The sequence below is a fragment of the Artemia sp. Qi Xiang Cuo genome, chromosome 17 (assembly GCF_049724085.1).
Source record: "Artemia sp. Qi Xiang Cuo chromosome 17, ASM4972408v1, whole genome shotgun sequence".
Lineage (NCBI taxonomy): Eukaryota > Metazoa > Arthropoda > Branchiopoda > Anostraca > Artemiidae > Artemia > Artemia sp. Qi Xiang Cuo.
In genome coordinates this window covers 16,060,940-16,077,512 of record NC_142810.1, presented here as the reverse complement: position 1 = coordinate 16,077,512, position 16,573 = coordinate 16,060,940, and the positions used below count along the sequence as shown (strand labels likewise).

The 16,573-nt window shown below is 34.4% G+C and overlaps 1 protein-coding gene across 1 annotated transcript in view; it reads left to right on the top strand.

The window, feature by feature from the left end:
• The window catches only part of LOC148941951 (ubiquitin carboxyl-terminal hydrolase 43-like), an 84,679-nt gene extending 68,437 nt beyond the window's left edge, over positions 1-16,242 (top strand). Inside the window, exons 10-14 of the mRNA XM_089102988.1 lie at positions 901-1,051; positions 3,241-3,377; positions 4,998-5,218; positions 8,955-9,066; positions 16,092-16,242. Of these exons, the coding sequence (XP_088959114.1) occupies positions 901-1,051; positions 3,241-3,377; positions 4,998-5,218; positions 8,955-9,066; positions 16,092-16,127 (657 nt within the window). The 3' untranslated portion in view covers positions 16,128-16,242. The remainder of the gene's footprint in view (positions 1-900; positions 1,052-3,240; positions 3,378-4,997; positions 5,219-8,954; positions 9,067-16,091) is intronic.
• Positions 16,243-16,573: the final 331 nt, after the last annotated feature.

The following is a 16,573-nucleotide window of genomic DNA, read 5'->3' as shown; positions in this document are numbered from 1 at the left end:
GGAATGATAACGAGTAATTCCCTAAATTTCTAGCCAAATTAAGGAGTGATAAGAACATACTACTGTACCGTGGGAATTTGTAGTTTTCAAGCAGATTTTTGTACAGGCTATATGCAACCCTAGTAGGGGAGGGGGGCTGAGGCCCAATTAGAATGGTGATGGTTTTTGGTAATATGGTAGCGGCTCTTAGGGTCTTTTACTCTTCCTTCTCATTTTGAATTACTGCTTGTTTCCAACAAGGGATGCTTAATCTGTTTTCTTCAAACAAAGTAAATGAGCTGTGCTTCCTTCTTCTTCATTTTTTCTTTTTTAAAATAAGACTAATAGTCAATTTAAGAGAGGAATCTTCACGATGAATCTCAGAAAGTTAGCCCAAGTGGCCCAAAAACATCAGGTATGGTGATTATTGGCCATTCCAACTCGGCGTAGTTACGGCCATGCTTAAGTTCAAGGCTTCTTGAGGTAACTAAAGACCCTCTAGACTTCCAAAAACTAGAATTAGTTGTGTCTTGAGCTATCCTAGCCGAGTTGTTATCACGCTAGACTTAAAATCCTGTGTCCTTGAGGACAGGAGCTCGAGTTCTGGCTTTGCTGGTTAGTCTTAGTGGCGTGACTCTGTAGGCTCTCCCAGAGTCGATTCATCTCTAAAAGAGTACCTGGGGAAATCTGGGAAAGGTAAACAGGAAGAGTGTGCGAAAGCACAGGATAGCTGGCCCCCAACCCCTTATTGTACTTATTGGTTGAAAGGCTGTGAAACATATATCACCACCACAGGTAAGGACTGTAAAGTATAATGCCGTATTCTTTTACCTTGTCTTAGCCAAAAAAAAATATCATGAACTCTATTTTCAATATTTGAGATCTGCTGGGTTTTTTTTTCACATATACCTTTTCTTGTAGAATGCTAATCAAAGGACAATGACCAAGTTGTCAACTGTTGTGGATTTTCCCATACATGCATTGGATATGTCATCTCACGTGTCTCCACGTTCCCCATCCTCATTGGCCAGTAGTGCTGAGGGTGAGCCAAGCAGTCATTGGCTACGTTCAAGTAAGTTCAATTTTGTGGACCGAAGGCTAATAGTAATGAAAAACGAATCGTCCATTCTCCGATCCAAAAGAAGGAAGCATAAAGAAAAACTGAAAATAAAGTCTAAAGGCTGAAAGAGCCAAAAACTAAGACGAAGGGCTGCGACTCCTCATCATGAGTAAACCCCCCTTTAGTAATAGGGGGAAAAGAATGGTCCATTCTGTGAGCCGAAAGACGGAAGTAAAAGAAAAAATATATGTAAAATATCAAAAATAATATAAATAAAACATAAAAATTAAAAATATATAAATAATGAATATTAAAAATATACAAAATTAAATAATGTAAAAGATTCTAAATAATATAAATAAACTATACACAAAATAAATGATAAAAAAATACAAGTCAAAAATTCAGTTGTTCTGATACTGCTCTTTATCTAGGGTTACCTTATTGCGCTTCAGCTCGAGATTCGGAGTCAGTGCTAATTTTCAATATTCAAGACAAAATTAGAAAAACACTTGGCTCAATAATATGGCTTCGTGGTATCTATCATCGTAGTATTTTAAGTTCTCTTTTTAAGGTAGTTGCCCTCTCGCATGCTCTCTAACCTGCCCTTCTTTTTTGAGATTTTGAAATCTGCGATTTCTCTTCAATTCGCGTTTGCTATTTTAAATACTGTAAATTTCTACTTGGTTTTCTAATTTGTTTTAGAAACGCTGAATTTGTTTTGGGATTTAAAATTAAAGAGTCACTGGAATTACCTAGGATTTAAGAGGAATTAGCTAGGATTATTTTTATTGTAAGTCTGAAAATTTTCTCTTTATGTATAAGCTTTGCCTTTTTCCTAGAATTTAAATAATGTTTGATATCTTTCGGGTCTTTTTCTTACGCATTTTATTCAGTTATGTTATAAAGCCTCTTTGAAACAGTGCTTTGTTGATATATTTTGTTTTATGTATTTGATATACTCCTTGACCTTGATTTTGAGGCAAATAAATAAATAAACTCTGATTTTGAGGCAAATAAATAAATAAACCAAAAACTGAGAGTTGGGACTCGTCGTAATGAGCAACACTGTTTTAGTCTTCTGAAATTTAACTTTTATAGACGCTGCAGAACCTTTTCAAGTTTCTTTTAATTATTATAATAATTATTATCAATCTGAAATTGCATGATACCCGCTCCCTGGTAAAGGGACGGAGCGTAATACACTTCTTAGGCTCTATATTTCTGCTCTAGACCACTCCCCTACACCCTTTTTTCTTACCTGTCCCCTTTCCCCTTTCCCCTCCCCTGTCCCCTTTCCCTCTTACCTGTCCCCTTTCCCTCTCCCCTTTTTTCTTACCTGTCGGAAAGAAAAAAATGAAAAGGGGACCCCTTCCGACACTGCGTTAAAGGATTCTCTCCCTGAAAGACTATTGCCTTAAAACGTTAAATGGTGCCAATAAAAGATTCGCCATCTCCAGGGCAAGGTTCAAGAATAAGATTTTTTAGCATAAAAGTATTTTATTCTATTTAATCGTTGCTGTACATCCTTAGGTAGCTGGTAATTTAAAAGAAAATTTAAAAGAAAAAAGTAATTAAAATAAAAATGGTAAGTAAAAAGATGGTAATCTGGTAATTAAAAAGGAAATTAAAAGAAAAAAGGCAGCTGTTAATTAAAAAATGTAAAATTAAAAAGGCACGTGGTAATTAAAAAGAGTTTATGTTACACATTATAAATTACATACTGCTGCAAAAAAGCCTAAGTATAAAACATTGTTTGGATTTTTCTATTGTTATTGAAGAACATTTCTTTGTGCAAGGAAGGTTTTGATCAAACTTTTAAGATAGGAAACAACACAATTCTGACGTCAGAACTCTAACTTTTGCCGTATTTTCGAATAGGAGATATAACACATAAAAAAAAAAATTTGAAGAAAAAGGACTGACAATCCAGATTATTTAAGACCCAAATAAGATCAGAGAACGAGAATTAGTCCATTCGATCGAATTTTTTTTCTTTTTTTTATAAATAAGGCAGGCTATATATACTCTTTTAACAAAAAAGTGTCAGTTGAAGTATTTTGAATTGCTGCAGCCCCCTTTAACCTATTTACCCTTGACTCCTACTCCCCAGTTTTGCATTCGAGCATATATTTTCTATTTCACTTTAGTCGATTAATAATTTTTTTTTTTTAATTTTTCTAACCCTTTTTTCCCTTTAGATTGGTCTCGTTTATCTAAGCGTGGGTCAACGCGTGAAAGACGTCGCCCTCAACCGATAATGTTTCAGCCAGCTATCAAGGACCAGGATATATATGATCTCTATGCTGTTTGCAATCATCATGGCACTGACCTTCAGGTAAATATAACCTGAATTAAATATAACCTAAATATAACCTGAATAACAGCTCTTAAATATATGAGCTGTATTTCTTACAGCTCATTGATAGAGTTGCTTTAAATATTTAGGCTAAAGTACCTTGAGGCCCCCTTGCAAAATTTATTTTATGTCGTTCAGACCGAAGCTCCTTAAATTATTTGCAAAAATCCTGCAAAGCTTCATAACAGAACTCCTTCGAAACTTTCAGAAACTTTCAGGCCTCTCCGAGGAAATGTTCCAGCTTCAGGCCAAAATTTCTTCAAACCTTAAGAATAAAACTTCTTCAAACCCTTACAGCCAAAATTCTTGCAATCCTTCAGGATGAAAATCCTTCCTACTCCCTGCAAAAAAAAGTCCTTCAAAGCTGAAGGTCAAAGCTTCGTCCATCCTTCGGGACGAAATTCTCTCAGAAATCTTGCAAAAATTCCTTCAAACCTTTAAGCCCAAATTCTTACAGCCATTCAAATTGAAATTCCTTCAAACCCCCCAAACCACAAAATATTTTTCCAAAGCTTCAGGCTAAAATTTTCTTGAAACCTTCGGAACAAACTCCTTCAAACCTTTCAGCCAAAATTATTCCAATCCTATAGGTTGAAAATCCTTCAAACTCCCTCCAAAAAAAGAATCCTTCAAAGGTTTAGTCCAAAATTTCTTTCATTCCTGGGGACGAAATTCTCTATAAAACTTTGTAAAAATTCCTTCAAACTCCCTGCAAAATTATTCCTTCGAAGATTCAGGCCAAAATCTCTTCAAACCTTAAGAACGAAACTCCTTCAAACCTTTCAGCCAAAATTTTTGCAATATTTCAGGATGAAAATTCTTCAAACCCCCTGCAAAAAAGAATCCTTCAGAGCTTCAGGTCAAAATATCTTCCACCCTTCTGGACAAAATTTTCTCACAAAAAGAGAGAAGGAAAAGACGAGATGAGCAAAAATCACAATATAATATAAGTGTAATGATATACTAAACTGACAAAGTTAAATAAAAGTGTTTAAATTGCATTTTAGTTCTTTTCTTAGCAAAAGAAAACAGAAAAATGAAACGGAAAAAGGGAAGGTAAAACTAACCGATTACTAACCGTCTACAACTACCAACGACATCTAACATCCACGTGGAGTCATATTTACCATGTTCTGCCAGAATTGGCTTTACGGTTTGATTAAAAATTTTGTTTTTAAAGCTCAATTGCGAGGCCACGTATACTTCTCGTTAAAATTACCTGAAGCCATAGCTACTTCTGAAAAACTAGGAATGTCATAGCTGTAAATGGAATTTATGATTCTTTGAAGATATATTTTTGTTGTTAGGTATTTTTTTTTCCAGTCTTTTGATTTTATAGAGAGAGAAATTAATTTTAACAAAAAATCGAAAAGATACAACTTGAATTGATCGACCACACTGAAAAATAAAAACTTGTCCGAGGGGGGTAGCAAATTGCATTCACTCCGATAAAAACATGGTAAATCAAACAGGTCACATTTTCTCTTCAGCACCAAGAAACTTAAGATAGATGATCACATTAATTCAAGAGGCCAAATACCCAAAAAGAAAGAAAGATAGAGTTGAAAATGGTTCAAAGATCAGAATCTTCTATTTCAGGGTGGCCATTATACAGCCAGTTGTCGCAACCCAGTCAATGGGGAATGGTATTCATTTGATGATACCCACGTTACCCAAGTTCATGAGAAAGATTTGATTACATCTTCAGCTTATCTTCTTTTCTACCAAAGACGATCGTTGGCTTCCAATACTCCTAATTATAGCCATTGGTCCTTGAAGCTACCAGAATTGAGAAGACCTCTATCCAGAAGGCCATCAGTGTAAGTATAAATCTTGATTTAAAGCAGAACTTAGTGCTTGCTAAATAATATCAATATAATATAAAAATTATTAAAAAATTTGTCTTTCATATAATATAAATAATAAATAATTTTTTAGACTACGCTGTTTTTCCATATATAAATAAAGTGTAACGAAAATATATGTAAATAAAAGGTCGCACTTTTAATGAAATTACCATGGAGAGCGTAACTGAATTCGGATTTTTTAAATTGGTTATGCTAAATGGGAACTCAAACAACCGCATGATATCTTAAGGGAATTCGGGAATTCAATCGGGGACCAGAATGTCAGACCTCCGTAGGAAGTTATGCAGGTTTAAATAGTAACGGGCGCTAAAATATAAAAAAAGAAATATGTGTAAATAACTGCTTAGAACAAACAGTGCAAGGAGGAATAGCTTACCTTTAAGGGGAATAGCTTACCTTTGAATAGCTTACCTGACAGACGAAAAACGATGTCATACTTGACTAATTAGTTTTGATTATTTATTTTCATCGTACAATATAGCAGCATTGACGAAAATATAAAAAAAATCATTATTTTAAAACAGTCTAAAGCTTCAGGTTCCCTGCAAGTAAAATATGTTACTGCCCTAAAAAATTCATTATTTTAAAACAGTCTAAAGCTTCATGTTCCCTGCGAGTAATGCGATTTTGCGACAGGCCTTCATATTTAATTTGCACTGGAAGGATATGATACTTGTATCACTGGATTTTTTAATTTCAAATCTCTCGATTAATTGGCGGGAACTAATGTATTTCTTAGACTTTTCCATAGAGAAGAATCTGAACTTGCTTAAAAAATGGAAAATTTTCCTGCATTTGTAGGTTTTTCGTATGTTCTCAAAGCATTTCTCTGTCTTAAAAAAAACAACACAAATTTAAAAATTTAATTTGGGAAGTGGATGTAACGGAATCTCAGCTATCGAATGATTGTGAAATTGTCGTTTCACGTTTAAACCGTAGTACTTCAAATAAAGGAGATAATCAAAGGTTGCGATAGAAACATAAACTCGACCGTCGACATAAAGTTTTTTCACTATCAAAAGCGCCACCCTTTATTTGTATACTCTCATTTTATTTGCGTATTCCATTTGAGCTGTAGCGCTTCTGTGGTGACGAACGCCTGTATTATTTTTCACCACTTTTTAGTAGGTTGGTCACATTGTCAGTGCTGTTTACAAGGACAAGGTGGAGAAAACAAAGAAGTTACAGAAAAAATGATCTGAATTATTACCCTTCATAATTTTATCGCTCATATAATTTTAGCCTACTGAGCTGAAGTTTGTGACTAATGGGCTTAATTAGTTAATGTTCGTTAACTTTTAGTCAAGCTATTTTTGTAGGCTGTTCTTAAATATAAAATTCTAGTCTCAGTAACGAAATAACTGCTATCCTTATAAAAAGGGTAAATTGCGGGCAGTTAAATTATTTTTCGCCAAAAATTCTGATATTTACCTAGCATAGTTGGTTACACTGTTTCTACTCAAGGACATGTTGGAAAAGACGAAAGAAGTTCATACAAACTTGCTTTGAATTTTTACCCGCTGAAGCTTCATAATCTTAGTTCTCATAATTTCAGCCAAGTCAGGTTAATTTTTCGACTAAACAGAATGTTAGTTTTTAGTCAAGCTGTTTTGTTGAATTTTTTAAAATATCGACTTATAGTTTCAGTAGTGGTAGTTATTGCTATTCGTAATAGACAAAAGTCTGAATTACAGGGCAGATAAACCTGCTGAAACCTTTCCCTCTGTTTTAGGAAATGTCTTCTCTTTTAAAGGATAAAGAACCTCCAGAGCAATTGCAGTTTTTTTTAAGGGACAAGTAGCAATCCTGACGCCCCACCTTACCGCCAGGGTGGACAATCTCTGGATCCCGAATTGCCAACTCGAGCGTAAACCCTGTTTCACATTATAAGTATATACCAGTAGTGAATTTTTTTTCTAAACATGGCACACATTTCATAGCGCATAATTAGACTCTGAGCATATACATCAGAGCCATAGTTTCAGTTGCTACTTGGTTTTCCATCGGGAACATTTGTCATTGCGCGTTCGCGAAGGCGGGGTCATGAATCTTGTGTGGTTTTAGATCTGTGTCAGAAATTTCCAATGGGGAGTATAGGACTTTTCGCTACTGTATATTACTTTTACTGTGATCCTGTTTGCTTCCACAGGGCGTCTTTTTTTAAAATAGTATAGCAATATTTAGGCTTAAAGAGACATGGACCTACTGATGCTGAAATAAATATTAGTTAAATATTTTGAAACTGTTCATCAAAATTTAAAATTTTTAGTAAGGATTTGTAACTGTTTTAATTTTCAAAGTATAATTCATAGACTAAGATATAGACTATAGACAGAAACATTCTATAGACTATTAGTTCGATTTTAGTTAATTAGAAAATCTTAAAACAGAAATAAAGATATTTGATCTTCGAATGGCTCTGTGTCAAACGCGTATATTATTTGTCACCAAAGAATCACAATTCTTTAAATTAAACTCCAGTTTGAAATACCTTTTTAAAGTCAGAATTCTATTACAGTAATGGATTATACTGAACTCTTTTTTTATTTGATGGAATAGTTTGGTTTTAAAATTGGAGCGATTTCCTTTTGAGACATTTCCTTTGGCCAGGAAATTTGGCCAAGAACCAGTTAGAATAGGGCTATTTATTTATGGGTTTCAATAAGCAACGGGCGGGGCTTAAATGCCAAGAAACTGATTTAGTATTTAATTGGGAAAATTGTCGTAATTTTTTTTTTTTTTTGATGTGTATTTTTGTATTCTTACACAGAAAAAAGTTCAAGAATACCAACATTATTGTTTAGTACCCAACAGCTTAAATATTTTTTTGTAGTTTCTTTTTGTATTTATCCTTATATTTTGTTTGATTTGTACTTTTATGTTTTTATACAAAAAATTTTATTGCAAAGAAAATTACTTAGTGTTTGATTGCGAAAATTATTATTATTATTTTTTTTTTATGTTTGCTGTATTCTCCCGTTTTTACGCTGGAAAAAGTTTCCCACCCATTCCTTTAAACAGAGATTTTAACAGTCACTTAATTATTTAGTATCTTAGTAATATTAGTATATTTAGTAATAATTAATTATTTAATTATTTAGAAATTTGTACTTATCCTTACGTTTTGTTTGATGCATATTTTTATTCCCAAAGGATTGTTTCTCTATATAATTATACCATAAAAGAATATTTTAATACTATAAAATTTATTTAGCGTTCTAAGCGTTCTAAGATGGCTAAAATGGGTTTTGGATTATTTTTTTCTCTATTTGTTTCTATATAGAGAGAAAATCCTCATGAAATTACAGAATCAACGGTCAATTAGCTGTTTTTATACTAAAACCTAAAAAAAATGACTAAAAAATTTATGTTTAATTATTTGATTTATCATTTAGATTTTTAGGTATAATAAGAACCGAAATTGACTAACTTCGGTTCTGAGTGGTCGCTTCCTTCAAATGTCTTCGGCGAGAAGACTAAAAAAACAAAAAAATAAGTTTTTTATTAAAAAATAGTTTAAGAAAAATCGTGAAAAATGGAATTACGTTTTTTATGCTTAGCGTAGCAAATATTGCGGAACTTCTTATGTTTTTAAGCGAATATAATGATTTGAATCGTTGTGTTTATCTTCATTTTCATCAATATTATTATTATATTATAGTTTCATCAATATTATTTATTATTATAGATCGAGAGGGAGCAAGTCATCCACTGATTCCTGCACAAGCCGGCGAAACTCAACATCGAATAAAAAGATACTTGCATCTCAAGAGCATCTGGCTGACATCAACGGAGACTGGGTAAGCAGATAAACTCGTCTTTGATTAGGGGGAGCAAAAAGGGAACCGAAATCTTTCTGTTTCATACTTTTCAAAATTTACCCCCACGTTTGGCAATACTGTTCTTTCATATTAGAGGTGCGTGACGATAAGACTAGTGGTGCACGATGACAAAGGATGCTGATTATTCTTAGTCTGATATTTGAGATATGAGAGCATGAGTTAGGGAGTCTTTTTTGGGGGGAGGGAGGTAAGTAGTGAGTGGGGTCAGATACAGAAAAGTTGTTGGTGGTCTTTTATGCTATTAGGTGAGGGAAAGGCCTGGAAATGGGACAATTTTCCCCATTTAGAGGGAAAGGCCTGGAAATGCCTTCCCCAACATGATACTTAGTTGCCCGTTAATATATTTATATGGCCAATAGAAACTGAATGAAAGCGCAACAATCTCATAAGCACATGAGGCATCAAACAGCTTAAGAAGGTGTAGCCTTTCTTTGAAGGTGCAGTTGTCTTTGGGAACGCACACATTGTCAATGTTTGAATTTCTACCGGACGAAATGTGTTTACAACTAACTGATTTTGCCTCTTAGAAGCTACAGTGATGACAGTGGTCAAATATGGCTATGAAGCATGGACGCTCCGAAAAGCGGATGAAGATTTGCTAGATGTTTTCCAGAGAAATTGCTTAAGGAGTGTTCTGTGTACGCGACTGACAGACCTTATTTCAAACAATAGGCTATACGAAAAATGTGGTTCAATACCGCTTTCTAGGTCTATAATGAAAGAAAGGTTGAGGTGGTTAGGGCATGTTGTTCGGATGAAGGATGACAGATTGCCGAAGATTGTTCTTTTCGGCCAACCATCTAGGGCTAAACGGAAAGCAGGTCGTCCCCGTCTGGGTTGGGAGGACGTCATAAAGAAAGATTTAAAGGAAATGGGAACTTCGTGGGCGGGTGTAAAAAGGGAGGCTTTGAATAGATTGGGGTGGAGGAGGAGCGTGCGTAGCTGTGTTGGCCTCAGGCGGCTTGGTGCTGCGATGAGTTGTTAGTAGTAGTAGTAGTAGATTTTGCCTCATTTTTTTCCGGTTCAAAGTGGCAACCCTGAAAAAATATGGTAGTCCCCTAAAAACTTCATAATTTTGAAACAACTAGAAGAAAATTCTTAAGAAATTGAAGTTTTAAAATGTGACTAGAAATAAAATTGGTCCTGGGGAGGGGAAATGTTTTTGTTTACATGTACTCGGTACTTAAAGAAAAATTTACATTTTATTCTCATATTTTGCTTTCCCGGTGAAAAACTTTCTGGATCTGAAAATGAAACGTCCAGTTCGTGTTGTAATGTTAAAGGTAATAGCCGTTTCTGAATGTTTTCCAAGTTTAGTTACATATTATGTTATGTTTTTAAAAATATAATTTATTTTCGGTTTATAGTTTTGAGTTTATTTTTGGCAATGGAAGTTACTTCATTTTCCAAATTAGATCTTCGTAAATAAAATACATTTACGTCATGAAGACATGTTTCTCTGTGGGCATATAAATCCACCCCCTCTATGTATCCACATCCTCGTTTTTTCATTTTTCTTTTGCGTTTTCGTCCAGTTTGTTTCGACCCTATGAATATATGAATGGGCGACTAAGTGTCTTGTTGAGGTAGAGCATTCCAAGTCTGTACAGTGTACAAAGATGTGCCTTATTTATTATATATTAGCATAAAATACCACAAATTACTTTTCCATATTTGACGCCCTCGTTGCTTTCCCCCCCCCCCCGAAAAAACTGGAATCCTGTGCTCCATGAGATCTGAAGGGAAAACACGTAGAGCGTCGGATGATTTGCCCCCAACCACGCACTATACTCCCGGCTGAAGGCAGTACCTTAGCAACACAGACCTTTGGTCAGAATGCAAAGAAGTTTTTTTCTTTTCTAATACTCCCTAATTGTAAGTAATGGAGCTCGCCAAAGGCTATTAGTCATTGCACCAGCAACTGTTAATTTTGTGTAAGAAGTTAGTCCACGTCCAAGTGTAATTTTAAAAGTCATTAAACACCTCTACAACTTTCTTAAAAAACAAAAAAAAAACAAAAAAAAACTATGGTTACAATAATTTGTAATGATTTCTTTGTAATGTAACTTGCATTACCGTATTAAGGGAGGGGATATCCTGTTTTAGCCCCCCCCTCCACCAAAAATATGTCTCCAATTCATAAACTGGTCGTAAAAATACAAGGTAAGAAAAAAAGATCTTATTTAAGAATGGTATGCAGAGTCCACGAAGGGTTTACCTCTTTTTCTTTATTCTTTTGGTATTCCAAAAGGTATTCCATATATATATATATATATATATATATATATATATATATATATATATATATATATATATATATATATATATATATATATATATATATATATGTATATATTAATTCGGCAAGGAAATGCCAATCTCTCCACCTCTAAGACAAATGCATGCAAATTCCATGGAATCCTGGTGAGAGGGTTAAACTAGGTATTTCACCCCTCCCACACCCCCACCCCCACACCAAGATTACCAAAAAACAAGAAGTGTTTCATTTGTAAAACTTGGGTATCGCGACCATTTTCGGACAAAAAAAGAGCTTGGTTTTCTAAACTCAACCTCTCCCCCCCCCCCCCCAAAAAAAAAAAAACACTTATCATAGCACTTTGTGGGGGGGGGGTTCTTTCTCGTCATTTCCCCAAAATATAAATATTTTTCACGGTTTGCCTTGTGCTTATTAACATTTACCTACTTCTTTTTTCTCCAAATACGTGGCTTTCGTTTGGGATCTTTGATAGTTGATTGTGCCGTTAGTATCCTATTCAGTCTGATATATTGATAGAGGGATGTTGGCGTGAATTCATTGCGTGATATTAATATTGTTTGTGATTTTTGATTGCTCATGTTGGTGTTTAATACTGATATTTAGTCTAATATGTCAATATAGGAATATTAGCCCAAATATTACGCATCCCCTTTTTAGACAATAGTTTCTTCTGCACTCTTAGAATTCTGAAGTTTTTTTGGTCAAATTGAATGTTGAAAATACAAAACTACCGCTTTTGTTTCCCTTATTCTTTGTTTCCTTTCACAGTCTTTTCTCATAATATATCATGTTTATTCTTTTTTTTTCTTTCACGGCCATTTCTCATAATACATCATTCTTTCAAATATGACAAATAAAAAAGATACAAGGATGCTGAAAAATAAAAGGATATAAGGTAAAAGAACAAAAAAAGAGAAAAGGAAATGGGAATGATCTAATCTGTTTCTTATCCTATTTCTTCTTATTCTCTTCTTCTTCTACTTTCTTCCAACAAATTTCTTTCATTTCAATGTTTCAATTCCCATTTTTCACCCACTATAATTTCTATCGAGTGTCTATCCAGTGATGTATATAAAATGTTTCACGACAAATCTCAAACTTCAATATTGTTCTCGAGCTATGGTATTTTATTTTGTTGTTTAGGATTGATATTCAGAGCGACATAACAATGGAGGGATTTTGACCTCTGACATATCTTAATATCGTGTGTGATTTTCAATATCTCGTTTTGGTGTTCAGTATCAATATTCAGACTGATTTAACGATGTGGAAATATCGACCTCTGACATATCCTAATGTCATGTATAATTTTAAAAGTCCGATGATCAGTCTGATGATCAATAGCTTACACTGCTTTTTGATAAAGTGATCTCTTCTCCGGTTCCTGAATTCTGAAGAATCTCCTCTCAGTAAAGTCATTTGATTTTGGCTCCCATTCGTTTATCTGCCCTTTCTTACGGAAAAAAATATTCGTCCTTATAAAGACATTTTTTTTATTTTGTGAATTTTAAATCTGGGTGTCGGAGCGAAATTTGACTCCGGTCACAACCTAGTGTAATAATTGTTCCGATAATGATTCTGGTATTTTCTGGAAACTACAGAGACTTTTATGACTCATGACTCAACACACTTATGATTTTTGTGAGCATATGTGCGTGCCCACTACCACATTTTCTTCAGCAAGATGTACCTGGTCAATAAGTGACAAGTTTAAAAAAATGTCTATTTTGCAATATTGAAAAGAAATGCACTGTACGGCCAATTAACCTCATGAATCCCTTCCAACAAGCATTTTGAAATAGCTGATGTTTTTTTATGGTAAAAATCATTATGTCAAGCTGCTAAAATATTATTTTGCTGCTTAGGCTATTTATTATTTTGCTGCATTTTTATTTGTTTATTTTGTTAATTTTTATTTATTATTTTTTATATATTTATTATTTTGCTGCATATTTATTATGCGGCTAAAAACTAGGTCGTGATACCAGTCTATTCTACCAGTTATCTAGATATGGGTCCTAAAGTTTTTTTTTTATAAACCCCCTTCTAACAAAATCAATAGATTGGTTTTCAGGAATAAAATCTCAGGAGACCATTTTCAATGGAGGTACAGCGTTTCACGAAGCTTTTCTGAAAGCAATCTGTACGGGGTGTCTCCTTGTAGATAATCCAATTGTGCTCTGTTTGAAGTTAGTCCATCGGTGCTATTGACAAATTTCTCTAAGGGTTAGTAAATTCCTCGAATGGGTAACAGAGCCCAAGTACCTTATGCCCCTCCTCAGCAATCGAGGTGGTGCCCCGATTGACCATCCGGTTCCCTTTAGTATACCACATAAAGGAAATTAGTGGGTCTGTAATAAAGGATAGCTAAATCTGCTAGAGTTAAAAGTACCGCGTCACAAGGAATTTTTTCAAAAGCTTCAGCTATTGGCGGGGATATATTCATTTGGATTTCTAAATGAACTCTTCCAATATTTGTTAACTCCTAGAATGTTTTTAAAATTAATCCGCATTATATGTTGAAAACTAACTATGGCTTTGAGTATAGGAGCTTAATTTTTTAATATTATTTCTTTATTTCCCTTATTATTTTTTTTCCCATTTCTACAACCATATGTTCTAATAGCGGCTGTTTTAAGGTTGTAAGGGTAATTGTTCAGTAAACAAAAATTTTAACAATTTGAAACGAAACATTTTTAACCTCATGTACGTACTTAGAATCTAGCCAATAATTTTCTATATCCTACTAGAACTAATAGTTTCTCTTGTGGTTAGGATAGTGTGTTTCATATGGCTAGGAAGACCTCAAACAAATGAATGTGGTCCTTCTAAAGTAATTTTTTTTTACCTCCGTAATTTTTCGGCGTCTTGTGTTGAAATGGGCTGTGTCTCCTGGCTATATCAACTGTTTTTCATTTATTTTATGCAAAAACTGTAATTGATTCAGTCTGTAAATTAATTGTATTCCAAGTATGATTCAACTAAAAAAGGGTGGGGCAACCCCTCTCCTTGGTGAAAGACGAGCAATTCTTACAACATTTCATAAAACTTAAGAGATTCAGAATAGTCGTTTACACTAGTTCTGGCCGGTCTCCTTCAACCTCTTATTTGGTTTAGATGTGGCCTGACTGTAGATGTGACCTGTATAATTGTACATGAGAGTAGGGGCTAGAACCAACCCTCTCCCCCCTTCTTCAAAACCCGAGTGGCTAAATAGTTTGCCTAAGAATCCTGGAAAGTAAGAGTTAACGTTTAATTTTCTGTCGTTTATTCGGACCTCTTATCCAAGCTCTACGAGCTATGGCAAGACCGCCCAATCAGTTCTAATTAGTTTGGCCGCACAAACTTAAACAGTTTATAATGGACGAGATAGGGTGACCTTTTCAAGTACCGTATCGATTTAAATATTTGTATGATGGTCTTCGATGGTATAGAAGATGTTAAGCCAAACTAATGATGCTTTATTCATACTGTTGCTGATTAGTCTGAAATTACAGAACTGAAGTAAAAATAATAATTTTTGTGTAAATAAAGTGACACCAAGCCTTTTTGGCTTGTGATAAAATCTACTTCAGAAGCGAAAAGCTTTTTTAATCAATGTTTAAAATATGAAAGGCAGATTAGACAAAAAGAAAAAGAAAATAAGGGTTGTTAATCTAGAATTAAACTACATTTAAAATGTATTAACAGTCATTATTTTAACAATAAAAGAAAATAGCCTTTGTTAAGTAAAATATGTAGTTTTTATGCAGAATATGGTAAGTACTCGCTTTTCGGACAATTTTCCTTTAATATTTAACAGAACTCATATTGTAAGCCAAAAGAAAAAGCAATATGAAAAGATTTGCATGCCCTTTAGTTACCAGCCTCTAATATTCACTAAAATGGCACAATTTCCGCCTCTAGCTTTTCTAGCAAATTAACAAGTTAGTGATTTTACAATACCTGACAAATAATTTAGCGTTTACATTCTTTAGCTGAATCGCACCATCGTCAAAATGTGATTGTGTCATTTTCGCCAGCACTACCACAAAACCAATTGCAGTGGCAGTCTGAAGTGGTCCTACTACAAGATTTTATACTCTATGTGTAGGATATTCTGTCTTTCAGAAGAGAGGGAGGGAAATGCCTTCTTATGGCATTCACAACTGATTTATATGAATGACAGTAAAGGTGTCGGAAATCGGGTAGGGGAACGCACATACGCATGATTTTTTCTTGGAGGAGGGGGTGGGCGGGGGTAATAAATAATGTGAATTTATAATTTGAATAATAAGCACTTCATGGAGTTTTCAGGGTAAATGGGGGTTTTCAGGAGCTTGGGTTTGGAGCTTCCCCCCCCCCCCTGCGTACGTTCTGAGGAGGAGATAATATTTTCGCCCAAAGCCCAATTTGAAGGGCTCTCCCAGGAAAATGTAGCCTTAATTTGTACCTTACTCTCCCGTCCTCTATCCTCCCCAAAGGATAAGCAAACCTAGAAATAGCTGGAAAATCGCTGTGTGAAGTAGCAGGGGATAGGCTTTTATTCTAATTTTGGTTCGAAGGACTCCCTCAGGACAACGTTGGATTAAAATTTTCCTGGTGTTTCAGCTCCTCTTCTTTCTATCCGGAAAGGATAATTTGATTTTCCTTTTCCCCCTGAAAATTCGACTCAGGATTTTGTTAATATTTTCTCTTTTAATTTTCTTCTTCTTCTTTTTTTCAGGGCACACCAGAACTTCCAAGAAGAGTCTTTGCTTAATTCCTGACATATCTTCCGTTTTATTTGGCTGATACAAGTGATAAGTTGCGTTTGTGGTTAAATTGTATAAACTTATGACAGTATAATTTCTATATAAAAACAAATGTCTATATTACGATTGTAGTTGGATTAATGAAGTTAGTTTCCTCTTCGAATTTATCTATAAGCTTAGGTGGTTAAAACCTTAACTTCGGGTATTATCAGGTTGAAAATATTATCCGAACAAATGAACTTGTTATTGCTGAATGGTAAATTTTTTATGAAAGATCGAGCATTTCGGTTTACAGTTTTGGGTTTGTAGATTTTTTTTTTTTTCATGGAGCAATACTTTTTTTTCTTTTTTGTTTAGGGCACCAATTTCAGCTTATTGCAAGATTGCAATAAGAGGCTAACATCCGTAGTTTTTACAGAAGGTGTAGGCCTCTGGAGGAATTGATGAATATGAT